The following is an 18072-nucleotide window of genomic DNA, read 5'->3' as shown; positions in this document are numbered from 1 at the left end:
GCTGCCAGCTACATTTTCATTTGGAGACAGCTAATATCTGCCATTATTAAGCACATCCAAGGGGGACTAAAAGCCCTCCTTCATAGAAATAGTCCCACTGTATAGACCCACAGTTGCCTAAGCGATGGCAGTTACACTGCTGCCATGCTGAAGTCTCTGCCTGCCTCATTGAGAAGTCATACCTTGGTTGTCTATTTTTATTTTTTATATGCTCTTTCTGTTACACTGAGAAAAATCTGTAAAGAAGCAAGGCAGCAAGTGAGATACAGTCCTGGCTCAGAAGAAACTGGCTCCTACATGCAAATTGGTTCCCATGGGAGTAATGCATAAGAAGGATTCCCCCAGGTGTCAAGTCTTGACATGAACATGGGCCCAGTATACAGACCCCTTTTGCTAGCACTAGAGTTGCAGATTCTTTCCAAGTTGGCTTGATGGTCTTGAGATTGATCAAACACCTGCAGCATTTCTGAGCCAAAATTCATAGCTTTCCTATGGCTTTTCAATGCAAAGGTGTGATGTGTATCACTTGCCATGATGCTAACTAATTGATACAATAGTACTTAAGGTACGGCATCTCCCTTTGTAAGGAAAGGACAAGCTGATTAAAAAGAAAATAGGAAAAGGGAAAATGGCCAGTTCAGTTCAGTGTCTACTGGTATCATAAAAAGGAAACCAAGATAAGAACAGAGACCTTTTTGAGAGCAGCCTTCAGTTCCAGTAAATTCAGCCCAGTGCTGCCCACTGATGTGGCATTTCTAACCTCAAACTGCCTTTCAAGGGCCCATTCTAGACATGGGGAGCTGCCACAGTTCACTCATGCAGTAACAAGGTTTGAACTACTGCAGCGGGAAGTAAAAACGTTCCTAGCATTAGTGGAATAAAAATCCCAGTTCCTAGACTTCTGTAGGGCATAATGCACACATCCAAATTACCTCTGCACCAAACCTTGAGTTGCACATAAAAACCCATCCTGCATGGGAAAGCTGACAGTGGAACATGGTACTATTCATTCATTCAAATCATCATTCATTTTAAGAGCAGGCTTTTGGCCACTGTTGAATTCTGATGTGTTCACTTTGGTTAGAGAATGGAAGGTGGGGAAGGAATACCCCAAAATACTGGAGGATTCAGAAAATCAGCTTAGCACTGAGCAGTTGCATGGCTGTAAAGGATCAGTGTAAGCCTCTGACACGTGCTATGAGAGAACGTAGCGTGACTGCCAATTACATTGTCTTTAACCCAAAGCAACAAGGCTCTACTGCCTTAAATAAATTGATTTTTCTGTATGGTGAATTGATACATCTTGCTTAAACTGCCTCCATTGGGGTATTTTGGAATTTACCATCAACTTTCAGAAATCCTTAAATGTAGTCACACAACTCAGCAAGACTGGAAACTAAAGGGTGATCAATCTGCCTCCATCAGGAGGGGGCTAAATATCAGAACTGTACAAGCTCACCCTACTGCACTTTTTGTGATGTGTGGGATAGAGGATTCATTTGTGTCGGACAACCTCTCTATGCTGGCTTACTTCTCAAATTGATTCAGTGAAAAGAAAAATCCATTCTGAAGTTCTCTGCAGAAGGGAAAAAAATCAAGTCCAACTCTTGCTAATTATTTTTTGGGGTGAGGAGGGCATTTCAGAAAGCATACTACAGTCCTCTGATTGCAGCAATAGGTCCAGAAAACACTGACATCCTCCTCCAGAAAACACAGATTACAGATAGCCTTCTATCAACAGCTCATTAACCTCCCTGCCTGCAATTCTGCAGAAATTGTATCCCTTAAATACAACACTGTTGCAGACAATTCTCGCTCATTCACATCTATCCATACTAATCTACCTCTACCTCAGACACAGTGAAGTTTATTTGCAGGTTTGGGGTCAACTCCAAAGGAACATCAGCTGACCTATATGGAGACTGCTCCTTCCTTCAAGCACTGTAAGAGCAGAGTGTGCAAGTGCCACATGGGGCTGTGGTGTGCTACAGAATCCCATCACAAGCCTTTTATAATGACATTTCACACCTACAAAGGTATAGTATTTAAAGGACTGTTTCTAATCAGACACTGACAAGAGCCCAGACACCGTGTTGTTAGGGATTTTAAAACCCTAGATGTGGGTCTAACTATTCTTTTTGTTTAATGCCTAAGCTTAACAGGTAGCTATAAGATAATGCTACAAAAAAGCTGGATTCTAACTTGGTATTCTGACAGGTCTCATCAGAAGTACAACGTACAAAAAACCATGACAATTAAATCAGTGTTTAAGGAATTTTTATTAAACGAAGAATTTTATAATCCAAATTACGTTTCTTTGCTCAGCTATCAATTCCCACTGTCAACTAAAACAGTGGTGATATTCTGAGCTTTTCCACAGTAAAGAATTACAAAATTAAAGAAAGGAATGCTTTAAATTTTTGTACTGTGCTGAAAATTCTTTTCCCCCGGGTTTATAAAACATTAATTTGTATTTTTTATTTTACTATTTTTTTTTAATTTTAAATCGATAAGTAATCTAGGACTAGCATTTGTTTTACTAGCCCCGGCATTGCTCTGTACATTGACTTCAAAGTTTCCTTTCCTTTTTTTATTCATTTTATATTTTGCAATGTTTTTCTCAATATTTAATAGTTTTTCCATGTTTAAATTTTTTTTTTTTCTTCGGTGAAGCGAAGTTCTAGATTGTAGTTCCCGGATCTTCCTGAAAACAAAAACAGTGCTGTTAGGAGGATTTGAAATCAAAGCATCCCCTTCCTTTCTGACATGCTTTCTGCAACTGCGTACCTGAAAATACTATGGGCTTTCAGACTATAAGTCACACCAATATTCTTTACAAGCACTGCAGAGAGGTAGGTGTCCCACTTTTTAGAGATACTGAAATAGAGCGTCTCAAGTCTGTGATGCTTGGTTAAGATAAAAGAGCCTACAACTGAACAGCACACACTGCACAGCCTGGCCTTGGACTAGGCACAATCCATTCTTACTGTAACAACTTGATTGCAGGTCATCTCCAAGGCCAGCACATCAAAAGCTCTAACAATTAGTAACAGTACTTTCAAATTCCATAAAGCATCATAGAGCACAAGGAGTAACATTCTTAGTTCAGCACAGACAACTATTCAGCACTTGTTATCTCCAGTGTGAAAGTATCACTAGCAAAAAAAAAACAAAAAAACATGGGAAAAGCATGACTCGAAGGGCATCTCATGCCTGTAGAAAGGAGACCACCAAGAAAAATGGAGGCGAAGTAATCAAATTTAATAGCAGTCCTCTTCTACCACTAGCTATAAACATGAGAAGCTCACATGCACACAAAGCCCAACCAGACTAGATGGGGCATACACTTCTATGTCATCCTCAACTCCACAGCATTTTTTACCTTTTGAAACTGTAGAATAGCACCTTTTGCTTCTTCCTGTCATGCAAGATTCAGATACTAACCTCTCAGAAGATAACCAAGAGAACATTTTAACTAACATTAAAGCTAAACCAACTAAAACATAAAATCAAGAAAATCTGTAATTTAGTTTTAATTATTGTGATTTTTAATTTTGGCATATGTAAATTAATTATCGTGTAAATAGACTATTTCATACTTAAAAAAATAGGGTTAAGCATCATTTTAAGCTTACTCCCACAATTTACTCAAGTTCTTCCTGAACAACAGTACGAATAGTAGTGTCTGATAGAACTGCTCATTTTTGCAGGCATGCACCAGCTAAATTTGCTGTTAGAAACAATGCTCCCATTCTTGCTAAATACACGAGATGAAGTGCCAGCAGCATTTGCTAAACAAGAGCTGCTGAACTGAACAGAATGGAGCACAAAACTATTCTACAACTGCAACCATAGCTGCTGCTGCTTTCTGTGGCTGTAAGTGACAGACTGCCTGGAAGCTCACTGCCATGGACGAGGTACTACTGCCCTCATTAACCTACAATACTTCATTACTCGGAAAACTTACTTATTAAACACTTGGAACCCCAGTAGGGTTATTAACTGCCTTTTGAGCAGCTTCTTTAGCTTGGTGGGCTTGTAGTACGGCTACAGCTTCATCAACCTGGTAAGTAAAAAAATATCAAAAATTAATAAAGGGAAGCTTATTTCTGTTTAAGCTAAACTGGTTTGAAGTATACATACAAACAATTCCTGCATCATCAAGAAGGAAAGAATAACATCACAGTCTCAGTTCATGCTAAGTTAAATGACTGCTACCCACCAAAAGAAGATATTAGAAGTTCACATTCTGGGCCACATTCTGTTGCACTTTGCCCACTCCACTGTGCCAGCAAGAGCACCTGTTAAATCAGTGTGAAAATGACGAGGCAGAAGTCCACCTACCTTCGAACGAAGAGACTCAGGAGACTCGAGCATGTGAAGGAGTTCAGAGTTGTCAATCTCCAAAAGCATACCAGTGATCTTACCCGCCAGAGTAGGGTGCATGCTTTGAATAAGAGGAAATAGACGTTCACCTAGAAAGAAAAAACGTCATCGGGAGTGAGAAATCTCAGATGATGAGCACAGCCTAGATTGAAGGAAAAACAGCAACACAAGTCTCCTTGTTCCACCCTAAAAACCATTTATTCTGTATGTTAAGATTAGTAATAGAGTACTCAGCATACTTCTGCTACAAGTGATAAAGATACCATGTACATACCTAACATCTGCTTTTGTTCTTGTGGAGGGGCAGAAGCCAACATGGAAGCAGTCAAGGGTTCCTGACCTTGCACATGGACAGCAGGCTGCAAATTAATTTTACACCCTTTAGAGATTAAATTCTAGCTTATAATTAGTTGCAGCTTCAAATATCCTGTGTTACACAACTCAGCATAAACAATGCCTACACAGTCAGAAACCTGGAATACATTACATCCAAGTCAATTTAATCAAACAGAGCTGGTTCAGACTGAGCGATGCTGGAGATAAGCATCAACCGTTCCATTGTGGAGCAATCACAAGGAAAATTCAGGTTAAGGTATCAAACTGGAAAATATAAAGTAACACAGGATCACATCCCATCCCAGGTGAATTTGAAACATACTTAAAACCCCAAACTCTACTGGTGCCATAATGCAAAGCCTGAATTCTAGATAAACAAAGGAAACTCTTAATCATACACACCTCCACCCTTAATCTGCAGAAAACCCAGCAAAAGCATGACCAATTCCTAAAATTACATACCTGCTGCATAGCAACCTGTGGCTGTGTATTAAGATGCTGCTGAGGATTGCGAACACCTGCAGCATATTTGTACTGTGGTACTGTGCGTACAGCAGGAGTAGCTGCAGTAGCTGCTGCTGCAGGACGTGGACCCATTGTTTGTGTCGATGTATTAGCTGAAAAGATAACAATTCAGTCGGTGAACAATTCAATCTTTAATTTAGCATGCACTGTACAAAAGTTAACCAATCAAAATGGAACACCTAATTCAAGTACTGTGTTATAGATTCATCTCAGCAGAATTGTCACATCGAAGCTTCAAAGCTAGAAGTTCACTGGTTGTCGCTTTATAGCCATAATCACTAATGAGTTGCTTTTTCCTACGTGCTATTTAAAGACATGCAAGAAAACATTCACTTTTGGTTAAGTATTGATTTAATTTCATTCTAACCTCAAAGGACGTTTGATTTCCTGAGTGCCTGTTGTCAATAGCAATCCTAAAAAAGACACTTTCATGAAGCACATGGCTAAAAAAAACCCACTGCTTTGGATGTTATCAGGGAGTTAAGACTCCAACACAATTAGATCTGGTTCATTCAGTGACATGCAGGTTCTGGACACATGATAGTTCTGCTACTCAACAGTAAGAGCTAAAATTGTATCATCTCAGAATTTTCACATGCAGCTTCTTCTAAACACCAGGGTGACAATTGTAAGAAATAGCAGAAGCTGACATACAGCACCATCGAAACACACGCTAAAGGAAGTAAGAGATGGGGACCACAGCAGAAAACTGATTTTCAGTCTTTGCTGGGATAGTACTCTACACAGTTACCAAAAGGAGAGACCAGCTTACCAATCCAGTAAGAGCTAGAGAAGAACTTTTGAATGTTGGAGAGATTCTGAATCAGCAAAACTAAAAAGAGGTTTTATTCTTAGACGTTATTAGAAGTGAAACTCACCAACACGCTGCGTTGACATGACTCGCGGTACTTGTGAAGAAGCCGGTCTCATGGTACTAAATGGCGGTCTGGGAGCTGCCGGGCGGATAGCACCAGGCATGTTTTGGAATGCTGTGTTTTAGGAAAGATGTATTGTGTTACACACTGAGACAGTGAATGGGGGAAAGAGTTCAGAAGTAATACCATAAAATGTAGCAAAGACTCATACTGCGGTTCCACAAAACACATATAAAATTTCAAAGGTAAAGGCTTATTGAGTTGATCACCATTGTTGGAAAAGCAAAGAAGAGACTTACGATGAGGTCTGGCACCCTGAGCAGTCCAGCGAGGACTAGGTCTAGCAAGTTGAGCAAGTTGATTAGTAGGATAGTATGCAGCACGGTTCTGAGTCTGTCAGATGCAAAAACATTATGTTACCCTGTTATCTTCAGAGGGCGTACTGAGCAGTGACTCATCTTTCTGCTACAAAATTACAATGCTGAAATTATGAATCAATGCTAATTGTTTTATTTACTTTTAAATCTAAACAAATTACATATATAGTACTAAGCATTTGGTTACTCAGCTTTATACATACCTGTGGGATAGCTGCCATGAAGTAACCTGAAGGAGGTGCTGGTTGGTAGGGGTTGATTACTGGGTTAGGGACTGCTCTGACACTTGCCATTCTCTGCATATACTGGTTGGTGAGATGAGCTTGGCGCTCTTCTTTACGCTGGGCTAGAGCTACGTATAATGGTTTAGTAGCCACAATTCTACCATTCATCTCTGTGACAGCTTTGGTGGCTTCTTCTGGTGATGAAAAGCAGACAAACCCAAATCCTTTGCTGCGTCCACCTTCCATCATGACCTGTCAGTAAGACAAAAAAAAAAAAAGTTACATCTGGCCCCATTCAACTTACACAAGCTCCTTTTTTCAGCTTATTATGCAAGTGAGACCACAGATTTGTTTTACTGAATGGATTTTTAAAAAGAAATGTAATTTGACGACAAGCTAATTCTTTAGTGAATACAGATAAAAACCTCAGTGAGGTAAAACTGAGCACACAAATGCACTAAAACATAAAATTTTTCTTCAGTAACGTCAGTACACAGTTTATGTCAAGAAAGGCATGATGTATTTAACCTGAAATATGTAAAAATCAAGGCAACAGGTGTTCATGACTATATAACAATAGTAAGAACAACAGGTGACTGGGTCACGTTTCTCATTTCTCCCTCTCCACTCATCAATAAAAGCACAAGTCCAATCAGTAAGATTTACCTTTGCACTAGTGATTGTACCAAATGGGGAGAATTCTTTTCGAAGACGTTCATCATCAATTCCATCATCAAGATTTTTCACATAAAGGTTTACACCCTAAGAAAATAAAAAGTCAAGTGAGTTTTGAAAGCACATGACCTACATAAATACAAAAATGAAGTTCTCTTGAATTAAAAGGGAACCTGGTATCTGGTGATCCTGTCCTGCTTCATTTGCTCAAATTTACGCTTCAGCTCCGTCTGTCTTTCCACTTTTTTCTGAGCCCGTCCAACATAGATTTGTTTCCCATTGAGCTCTTTCCCATTCATCTCATCTACAGCCTTCAGTAATAAACAAGAGGTTAGCAGTGCTTCGTATTTACCGAGATATTTGTATTCCATGTTATTTAAAACATCATACATGCACATTTGACTACTGTAAGAGAAGCAATTCACTTATGAATGTATGCAAGACTGAAAAAAAGTACTCTTAAGACAGTACTTATTCCATCTCATGCATGGATTCTTGCACTACGAACAAATCAAACAAATTACAAAACCGTCTTTTGAAAAGCAAGCTTGATTTGTTGCCTTTATCTCTTCTGGGCTGAGTTTTTCCTCCTGATTCTATGTCCTTCCTGTCATAGTAAACTGACAGAAAGCAACCAGCTGCCAAAGAATTAAATCATACAGCACACTGGCATGCTATAGACACATACACAAATTAATAGGATCCTTGTTCCAAAGTTACCCTTCAAGGTAAAAGCAACATCACAGGGCTGACTATTTTCTTAAAGCTGTGCCAAACATACTCATAAAATTAATAGCCTTCCTGCTGACTTTGCAGTACTGTAGTCTGAAAAAGCAATCCTTTCTGCCTTGCACTTGCACAAATGTTTTGTGCAACCAAATTAGATCCAATGATTCATTTGTGTTTTGCAGAGATGTAATAATTTACCATGCTTGTGTGTTGCACCAATGAAGAAATCCAAATTTCACTGAAATCTTCAAGCCTAGCTCCAACAGGTTCTCACATTATTCAAAACGTCTCATCTTACATCAGTTCCAGCTTTCTCAGAGTATCTTAATAGGCGCCACAGATGAAGTCCTTTTGCTCATAAGAAAGCATTTTCAGTGACAGAAACTATGTTCAGTTGTTTAGGAAGCAAATATCTGGTTTTGCAGTGCCCATGAGCAAATAAGAACTCTTGATCAATTCACAAATTTCCCATGTACTCACTGAAACTTCTTATTTGGTTTTCTGTCAGAATTCCTACAATGAAGTACAAAAACTTACTTTTTGGGCATCTTCATGTCTTTCAAAACTAACGAAGCCAAAGCCCTTGGATTTTCCACTCTCATCAGTCATAACTTTCACACTTAAGGCAGGACCTAAAATGTCAATGAAATATTTTATGTTGCGTATGTTCTCTTCATCTCTTGAACACTGTTTAGAAATTTCAGTATTTCATTTCTTCATTTTTACCACAAAAGATTCCTACATCAACGACAGTATCTAAGAAATGCCACCCATTAGGATAAAACTGCTGATCTGCCCAGATGCTGAACTGTAGCCTTTCTGGCTGATGCCTGCCACGCTGAGTATCTTTTGTACTGCATTTTCAATCATAATGGGATAGGAATTTAACTTCAAAGTGAATCCAGTAATTTTTAATGGAAAAAATAACATTTGAAGTGCTAGTGCTTCCACACTCTGAAAAAGGTACGAAAGGCTGGAAAGGAGACTCTTCTATTAGCTCTACGTGCTTTGGCAAAAGGACCTCAGCTCAGCAGTTCTGAACCTTTGTAAAACTGCCATCCAAATTCAGTTGCAAGAGCTATTAGCTAAATTTGCTACCATTTCATCCACAGATATGTCAGTAGTAAAAAGTAATTTCCTGTGAATGCGACTTAAGGCTGCTACAGGATCTCATATACAAGGCTCTGTCTCGGTTTACATGACATCCACTGGAATCCAGCAAGACAGAGGAAAAAAACGATACAATAGATGTGGCCTATAGACCAGTATAAGGGATCTGTGACTGGATAAAGGAAGTTTGCCACTTCCTAATTCAACAATAACACCTCAGATACATTACTAGATATACTCCCACAATAATTCTGCCCTGCGCATAACCAAGGGTCAAGACAGAACTGAACGGCTTGCTCACGGTGAAGTTCCTTGCAATTTCTTAAGTCATCACTGTGCAACTAAATAAGGAAAGCACAGATACTCTGAATAAAGGTTAGTCTGCAAATCAGTGAAAAAGCAACAGGAAACTCATTTGTCACGTATCCTGTAGTGAACTCATAGCATCAATGCGTACAACAAAACATTTCTATTCACAACTTCAAGATTTGCAAAATCCATTAAAGAGACTACACAATATTTTCAGCTCATCAGAAAGCTCTGATAGGAGGATTGTATTCTATTCCAGTTATTTAAAATTCTGCAGTGAGTATTAATTACTAGCTCAAATTCAAAGTGTAATAAGGACTAACTTATTAAATAAAGCTGCAGAGAGCCATCTGATTGTTCCTATTACAAAGCACTGTACAGACACAAACTAAGTACAAGTTCAGCGGTGTTTATATAAACTCAAAGCATAAGACATTACCAAACTTGCCAAAGAGTTCCTTAAGTCTCTCATCATCCATGTCTTCTCCAAAATTCTTGATGTAAACATTGGTGAATTCCTTTGCTCTGGCTCCAAGCTCTGCCTCACGTTCCTTGCGGGATTTAAACCTTCCAACAAATCTGATTCCAGGAGAACAGAAAAGGTGTATTAGAGAAAGATTTAAAAAATTACTTTAATCCTCTCGCATCATATTTTATTCTCACTCATTCTCATTATTCATTATAGGCATGAAATTCTTGAGATAAAATATTCAAGATAAAGCTATCAAAACCAATTTCCCTATCTTTTTCATATCGGTGCACTTATCGCAATTACGAACAAAAATGCTTTCAAGTTATTGGCAACACTGCTTGCTCTTGTACAGCCTTTGACATCAGGAGATGTGGACAATGGGAGAGAGTGCTAGGTAAACTGAAATTCTAGATACCAGCATAATCTCTCTGCCACACGGAAAACGTGGCAGCCTTAAAACCAGTCACTGTTTGCCAACCTAGCTTTTAAGCAGGGGATACAAACTAGCTTCCCTCACACCCTTATGTACCTTTCTAACCTATGTCAAAGCAAAGTTTTGTTGGGTTTTTTTTTTTTTTTCCTTCACTCAAAGGGCATGGAGAAATAAATAGTGCAACTTGCTCTGCAGTCAAATACCATTGTGAATTGGCTGAGAACACTAAAGGTCAAAAACGTAACAGAGACTGAACACTCCGCACTGCAAAGAACTCCTCTAACACAGAAATTACAAGGCTAATGCTCATTTCTAATTATTATTCCAAATGCCATAATGATCACTCAGCTGCAAGGCAGCCATCCGCTAGTCCGACCTAGTTATCACTGATCAATAACCTAATAATCTGTTTTTTCACTACAGCATAAGAGTAGCTATGGTTTTCAAAATATTGCTTCCTTAAGTTTTGTTTCCTACTCCTGTTCCCTAGGTGTCTATTAACACACACTCATACATTTTGTATAATCAGACTACTGTTCAAGATTGAGTAGCTTGAGAGCTCCAAGCTTCACCCAAAAAAGGAGAACACACCTATCACAAAACATTTATAAAGAAATCATTGTTCAGAATACCCCATGGGCTACACTTCATCTGGGATCAGTAGCATCATAAAAAAAATTTCCCAAATCTTCATCAGAGCATCAGCTCATAAGAGAACTGATAGAACTTTTTTTCTTCTCTAGGAAGAGTTTTCTGAACTTATTCTGCCTTAAAGTAGGTAACGCAGCTCCTACTATTCCTAGTGCTCAAATTCTAAATCCTCTTTAGAACAGAAGTGTTTAGAACAACTTGCCTTTTCTAAGTAAGCTTTGAGATATGTGTCTACTGTAACTTGAATTCAGTCTGTTGATCTCCAACAACGTATTTATGTACTTACACTTTGCGGTCATTAAGCAGCATACCATTCATTTTCTCAATAGCTCTTTCTGCAGCTTCTTGTGTCTCAAAATGTACAAATCCATAACCCTTGGATCCATTTTCATCACATACCACCTATTAAAGAAAAACTTTGTTGTAATAACCATGGAATGCTTCCCGCATAATCTGAATTCTTTTTTTTAATGTCAAATCGTTAAATGCACCCATAACTTGTCACTAACCTTACAAGAAAGGATGTTTCCAAAAGCAGAAAAAGTGTCATACAAAGCTTTGTTATCAATTGATTTGTCCAAGTTTTTGATGAAGATGTTTCCAACGCCACTTTTGCGTAGAGATGGATCACGCTGGGACCACATAATGCGCACCGGTTTGCCTTTAATGACATCAAAATTCATAGTATCCAAAGCTCGTTCAGCTGGAAGAGAACCATGGAATTAGTGGGAAATACTAAAGTTACTGAAATAAGCACAAAAATAGCATTTTAAATACAATCCTTCAGAAAACTTCAGCTGGACCACAGCCATCAAGATGTATACCCAAACTTTCAATGCAAACAAAATCCTCTCTTTTAGGCAAGTAAAAATTGGCAAGTATCTCCTCTGCTAAGGCTGCACTGAAGGAAAAGGAAGGCACGCAGGTCAGCTGGGTAAACAGAAGAAATCCCAGTAGCAGTAGTGACTGTACCCCACTATGCAAAGGAGGGACCTTCATGGAGGAAAATGAATCAAATGGCAATTCTAACCCATTTCCAAAGGAGGAAAGGTTTTAACATCCGTGAAATTCAGCTGATCATCCCTAGACCACGTGTATATTATACCAATAAAAATGTTTCTGGGGGTACAACATATGCCCACACCAGGCCTTTTGCCAGCACTAACACAGCAATGCTGTCACCAACATCCCCATAAACTGACAGAATTGCATTGCCAGGTGCAGTTCAAGCAACTGTTCCACACAGCACTTCAGTAACAAAAATATCTGTGATGGACTTCCAGGCCAGGGACAGTTCAGAGAGATGTAAAACTAGTATTTAACTTAGAAAAGTCTCAAAAAACATACATTAAAAGCTCACAATTAAATACGCACAAGGTCAAAGAAGGAGCGAGCATTGAAACAGCACAATGCAGTACTATAAACCAGCGTTTGTTACTCCAATGGAGCAGCTTTTCCAGCGGAACTCCTTAACTAACTTTTCAAAGTCTGAATTTAAGGCCTCAGTATACTTAGGCAGGGAACTTGTCAAGACATCCTCAGTTTTCTTACGTCCTTTCAAAGCAACGACACACGTCTGTGATCATTTAAGTCAACAAGGTATTTATGCAAGAAAGAAACAGCTCTAATTTACGGCAGAGCTCATCTCCTACGCAAGCTCTTTTTAATTTTTGTTCTTGTCTGGAAGAACATGGGAAAAAGTTCTGATATACACCTGAAGTCATATCCATCTGCACCAACTCATTTCACTGCCATCTGCGTATAGGAGAGCACTGAGATGTTAACGAGACTGAAATAAATTTGTATTAATTTAAAGAAAGACTGTAACCGTGTCAGTTATTTGCTTTTCTTAGAAGCACCAAAGGCCAGCCACACTGTCAATCTCTCTTTTCCATGAAGTGCTGCTCACATATCTGGCTTTGTTACTGAACACCATGGCCAAGAAAACTTGCAATCAGCCTCTGGTTAGCTGGTACACTGCGTTATCGCCTTTCTTGCCATGTTTCAGATTACAAGTGAATTTTAAGATTATATTTCCTGAAAGACATCTGTAAAGGATAACCAGGTAAATAGCTGTTTTATTGTTAAAAACGCCAATTGATACTGTTACCATATCCACATGACTGTAGCAAGATAACTGATTTAGAGCCAAAATGACAGAAATGTAAGCATCATCAATCTTGATACACCAATGAAGATATCACAAACTTTACTACAAGTAAAGCAGGAGGAAAAAGCCAGCCTAAGTCACTGATTTTGGGAAATGGAATGCACCAGAGCACTTTAAATTACTAAAAAACCCGATAAACAAAATCAACTGTGGACATCAGGACATGCTGCAGAAGAACCATCTAACACCGGCCTTGCCCTGGAAGTCATTAGAACTATTACTGCCGACACCAGCAAAAGTGCCAGTAATAAACAGCTCATTATTTCCAGAAGTAGCAACAGGACTTGCTTTTACTAGAAAATAGGCTTTTCCAATTTGTGCTAATTGCTTCTAGAATAATCCTGGCACTTCTCAAGAATGTGCGTTCCCAGACACATTTCCCAAAGACCCAGACATCTGATTCCAAGCAAGGGAGTCCTTCCCCGCCTGTAACAGCCTGCTCTGCGCTAACAGCCAGCTGTATCTTAGCCTGATACAAGTTATCCAGAACAAGGACAGCATGGCAACTCCACTCCTCCTTTTCTCTGGAGCACACGGTCAAGGAACGTCAAGACTTCTGCTCAACCAGCACCACACTGCCACACCAACACATACTTTAAAACATCACTTGAATATTTTGCACAATTTACTAGGTATAAATTACTCTCATCAAAATCTGTAAGCAGTAAAATTGGCTTGCTTCTTTGCATTTCAGCTGGCTGCCACAGAAGTCTGTGCTGGTTTGCAGGGGACAATCCCATTCAGCAGTTCACTCGTGACATGAGACACACCTACCTACGCTACGCTTCTGCTGATGCTGCCCAGCTTTAAGCAATGAGTCAGGGCTCACTTCAGTCACAGCAACTGGCTGGTCAACTTCAGAGTAACTTCACAAACACACAGAAAACATGCTCAGCACTGAGCTGCACTGTATCTACTCAGGTATAGCTATAAAATAATATAATAAAGCTCTGGAAATGCAGCCACTGACAAACTGAAGGGAAACTGCTCAAAAATAGGTATAGTTCAGTGATGAAATGACGTTTCCTGGGCTTTACTCTGGACAATGACTCAAATTCAGAGAAGTCACAACTGTGAAATGCGTGCATACCTCACAAGTGTGTCATGAGCCTAAGGAGCTTGGGGAAGAGCTGTGAGATCCCTAGTTCAGACAGCTGCTAACTCAAATGCGCCTTCCAACACTTTCCTAAGCCCCAGCTAGTAGTTACCAGCTGCTTAATGAGCACAGTCTGGAGTGTAGCTAAAAATTAGGCTAAACCAGGAGAAGGCAGCAAGCGTGGAATTAAAAGGAAAACAGTATGATGACAGGAGTAACCTTTTCTCCTCAGAGTTGCTATTTCAAGGCTTCAGAAAGTGGGTTGTGTGCCCAGCAGACATTTTCTAGGTATTTGTCAAGAACATCAAATTCTAAACTCACTGCAAAACTATAATCACAGTATCACTGCAGTGCACCTTAAGTAAAAGCCTCCAGGTAGCTGGCGTGCACGGAGGGCAAGATTTGGACACCTCCACCACAAAGCTTGAAAATTACCTAAAAATGTGAAGTAACAGCCTTTTCATAAGAGGTCTGCTCTCACATTCTGTCTGCAAGCACTGCTCAGGTGAAAAGCTCCATTGACTCCCACATGCGACAAATGATAAAATAAGTCACAAAGCTTGGGGCTGTTCAGCTAACCACAAAGGTGAGGCCTGTTTTACAGAGCTCTGTCATTACCAAGGAGGAAAAGCATGTGGAACACCCTCAGCTTCTGCCCTGACATTATCATACCACAGTGCTGAACTGTGCTGACCCCTCATTTTCTTTTTGAGTGACCTGCATCGTAACTTTTTAATGACTAAAAGCAACGTGCAGCAGGGCAAGCATTCAGATTCCATGATTCTGAGCACTGTCTGGGCAGATGAACAGCTCTATGAAGTCAGAGAGCTGAAAACAACTGAAATCTTTCATGGAAAGGGGTAACTTTTACTCCGCCCCTCCCACCCCGATATCATCAGGGCATCAGAGGTCCCACCCCTGATGGCAGCTGCGTGCTGAAGCCAATTCCGACGGGCAGACAATTCAAGTGCCTGAAAAGTTTGTAACTCAGACCTCTCACTCTCTTATGCTTGAAAATAAAATCACAAATAATGGAAAGCTGTTTAGTTGACAGTATTTGAAAGCGAGCGTGCTCTAGCTGGCCAAATTCTCTCTCGTAATTGGATTCCATAGAACTTTACATGGATCAGATGTGGCCCTTTATAGGAACGCCCTGGCACGCTGAACTTGGCAGAGACGCGTCCAGAGCGAGACGGGAACTTTCCTTACTGATATAACTTCAGAGAAACGGGAGCACCGCACGAAGAGCGAGTTCAGGAGAGGCAGCAAGGCGCCAAGCAGTCGTCAGCGTGCGGCGGGGCGGGCCGGGATGCGGCAGGGCCGGGAGGCCGAGCAGCTCCCCGCTCCCACACGTGACGGGCCGCACAGCGCCGACGCATCGCTCCGGCCTGCGCCGGGGCCGGGCCGCGCGGCACCCGGTGGGCCGCCCGCTTCCCGCCGCCTCCACCGCCCCAGCCCCGTTCGTGCCGCAGCCACGGCCGTTACGGGCGGCCGGCGCGGCGGCGCCCCCCGCCCCCCGCCGCTCCCCGAGGCCGCCGCGCCGGGCCCCGCGCGTTCCCCTTTCGCTTCCCGGCAGCGCCGCCCCCCCGCCCGCCACGAGGCGCGGACGGCCCCAGGCCGCGCGGCGGCACCAACTTCCCGGCCTCGCTCCCCGCCCGGCGGAGCCCCACCCCGCGCCCGGGGAAAATGGACGCGGCGGCCGGGCCGGGCGAGAGGGGGGAGGGAAGGGGGGGGCGGGGTAACATGGCTCCGCGGCCGGGCCGGGCGCTCGCTCACCGTCGGCGGGCTGCTGGAAGTTGACGTAGGCGTAGCCGAGGGAGCGCCGGGTGATCATGTCCCTGCAGACGCGGATGGAGAGGATGGGCCCGGCGGGGCTGAACTTCTCGTAGAGCATGGCCTCGGTCACGTCGGGGTGCAGGTCCCCCACGTAGAGGGAGGCCATGGGGTAGCTCGGGGCGCTGGGGTTCATCCTGCCGCCGTCTCCCGACGCGGGAGGGCAAGGGGGAGGCGCTGGCGAGGCGAGGGGGCCGCGGCGGATGGGCGCTCCGTCGGGGCAGCGGCCGGCGGGAGGCGACGGCGGCGCCGGTGGATCTCCGGAGGCGGATTCGAAACTTAACGGCTGCGGGCGGCGGCGGAGCGGCGGGGCGGGCGCTCCGAGCCGGGCCTGGCGGTGCGATGCGGTGCGGCGGGGTCGGGCGGGCTGCTCGGTGTCTCCTCTCGGCTGCGCCGGGTCCGGGACTTCGCTTCACCGGGTTCTTTTATATCAAACCGGCCGGTTGCAGGAGGTCGTCGGGAGGTGGAAGGAAGGGAGGCTTATTTTTTTTTAAAAAGGTTTTTTTAAGATTTTTTGATTTTTTTTGGCTTTTTTAGTATTTTTAGTAATAAATGGTGCGGCGGGGCCGGGCCGGCGTGTCCGGGTGTCCGGAGCACACGCACTGCGCACACAGCTCCGACGGCGGCCGGGGGACAAGGGGGAGGCCGCCGCCCCGGCCGCGCACTATATATACCCGCCCCGCCCCCACCCGCCCCCACCGCTCCGCACGCCACGCACCGACGGCGCGCACGACGCATGCGCTGCCGCGGGGGGAGGCGGGCGGCCGCGGGGGGCGCCGGCCCACGCGCACGCGCAGCGGCCGCGGGGGAAGAGGCCGAGAAGGAAGGCGCCTGCGCCTCGCGACGTCACCGGGGGCGGTGGGGGCTCGGCGGCAGAGCGCACGCGCCGACGGCGGAGCACATGTGCGCAGCGGGGGTGGGGCGGTGGGAGCCGGCCGAGCGCCACGCGCACGCGCGAGAGTCGAGCAGGAGGGGTTTAGCGGCGAGGCGCGTGCGCCGTGTCGCGCCCCGCCCCGCCCCGCGCGTGCCTGGGGCCGTCCGCGCGGGGAGAAGGCGAGGGAGGGCGCGCGCGCGCGGGAGGGCAAAGAAGGTCGCGTGCCGGCCGGAAAGGGACGGCCCGGCGCATGCGCGGCAGCGGCTCCTTCCGCCACCGGGGGAGGAGGGCGGGGTGCGGTGTAGGGGGCTCTGACGTCGCGTGGCAGCGGGCGGGGTTTGTAACGGTCTCGGGGCCGCCGCAGCGGAGGGTGCGGGTCGCGCCTGGCTCCTCGGCGGTCATTGCACTGAGCTTCGGGGCTTTGGCGGTCCGCAGGTTAAAGCAGCTGTGCTGAGGGTATGGGAACGTCCTGTGTGGTTTTTGTCAGTTCTTTGCACCTGAAAGGCTTGTCGTGAAAATGGCAATGCTTTCTGTGCGTTTTTGCGCTGCTAACTCAAGAGTGCTGGTTCTTAGAAAAGAATGCAGTCAGCTCTGCCTCGTTGTGCTAAAATCATATTGTATGTGCACATACAAGGCCCGCGGCCGTCCTGCATTTGTGAGAGCCTTGGGTAGAGCGGTTTTTTAATCTGTAATATAGTTGTTGAATAAAAGTTCAGCAGAAAGAGGAAGCACTGCCTCTTGTCTCATTCTGCCACCAGCATAATCACCGTCTCGGGCCGCAGGTTCCTCTTGCACCAGCACTGTGGCTCTGCTCCTTGTGGCCCCAGCCCACGGCCGGGCCTGCATCACTCGTGCCTCCCAGCAGCAGCCTTTGCTCACCTCCTGCCCACAGAGCTGTCGGTGCTGTTAAGGTGAGGCTCTGCGTCGGGGTGGCTGATGTGAACTCGCCCTTGGCTGCTGGCCCTGGCGTAGCAATGGTTGATTCTGTCAGTAAGGC

General features: G+C 43.9%; 1 protein-coding gene across 1 annotated transcript; it reads right to left on the bottom strand.

Moving 5' to 3' along the window:
* Positions 1–2266: 2266 nt before the first annotated feature.
* PABPC1 (poly(A) binding protein cytoplasmic 1) lies at positions 2267–16825 on the bottom strand. Its single transcript, XM_079534007.1, has 15 exons — positions 16145–16825; positions 11612–11805; positions 11389–11504; positions 9986–10125; positions 8665–8759; positions 7572–7709; positions 7390–7485; positions 6703–6975; positions 6422–6515; positions 6126–6236; positions 5185–5339; positions 4661–4745; positions 4345–4475; positions 3968–4063; positions 2267–2704 (listed from the first exon to the last, which is right to left on the bottom strand). The coding sequence occupies exons 1-14, from the start codon at positions 16335–16337 to the stop codon at positions 3971–3973; spliced, it is 1914 nt and encodes a 637-aa protein (XP_079390133.1). The 5' UTR covers positions 16338–16825; the 3' UTR covers positions 2267–2704; positions 3968–3970.
* Positions 16826–18072: the final 1247 nt, after the last annotated feature.

Source organism: Tetrao urogallus, assembly GCF_951394365.1.
Source record: "Tetrao urogallus genome assembly, chromosome: 3".
In the NCBI taxonomy this organism is placed as follows: Eukaryota; Metazoa; Chordata; class Aves; order Galliformes; family Phasianidae; genus Tetrao; species Tetrao urogallus.
The sequence above is the reverse complement of the archived record's forward strand: the minus strand, read 5'-3'. Positions and strand labels throughout refer to the sequence as shown.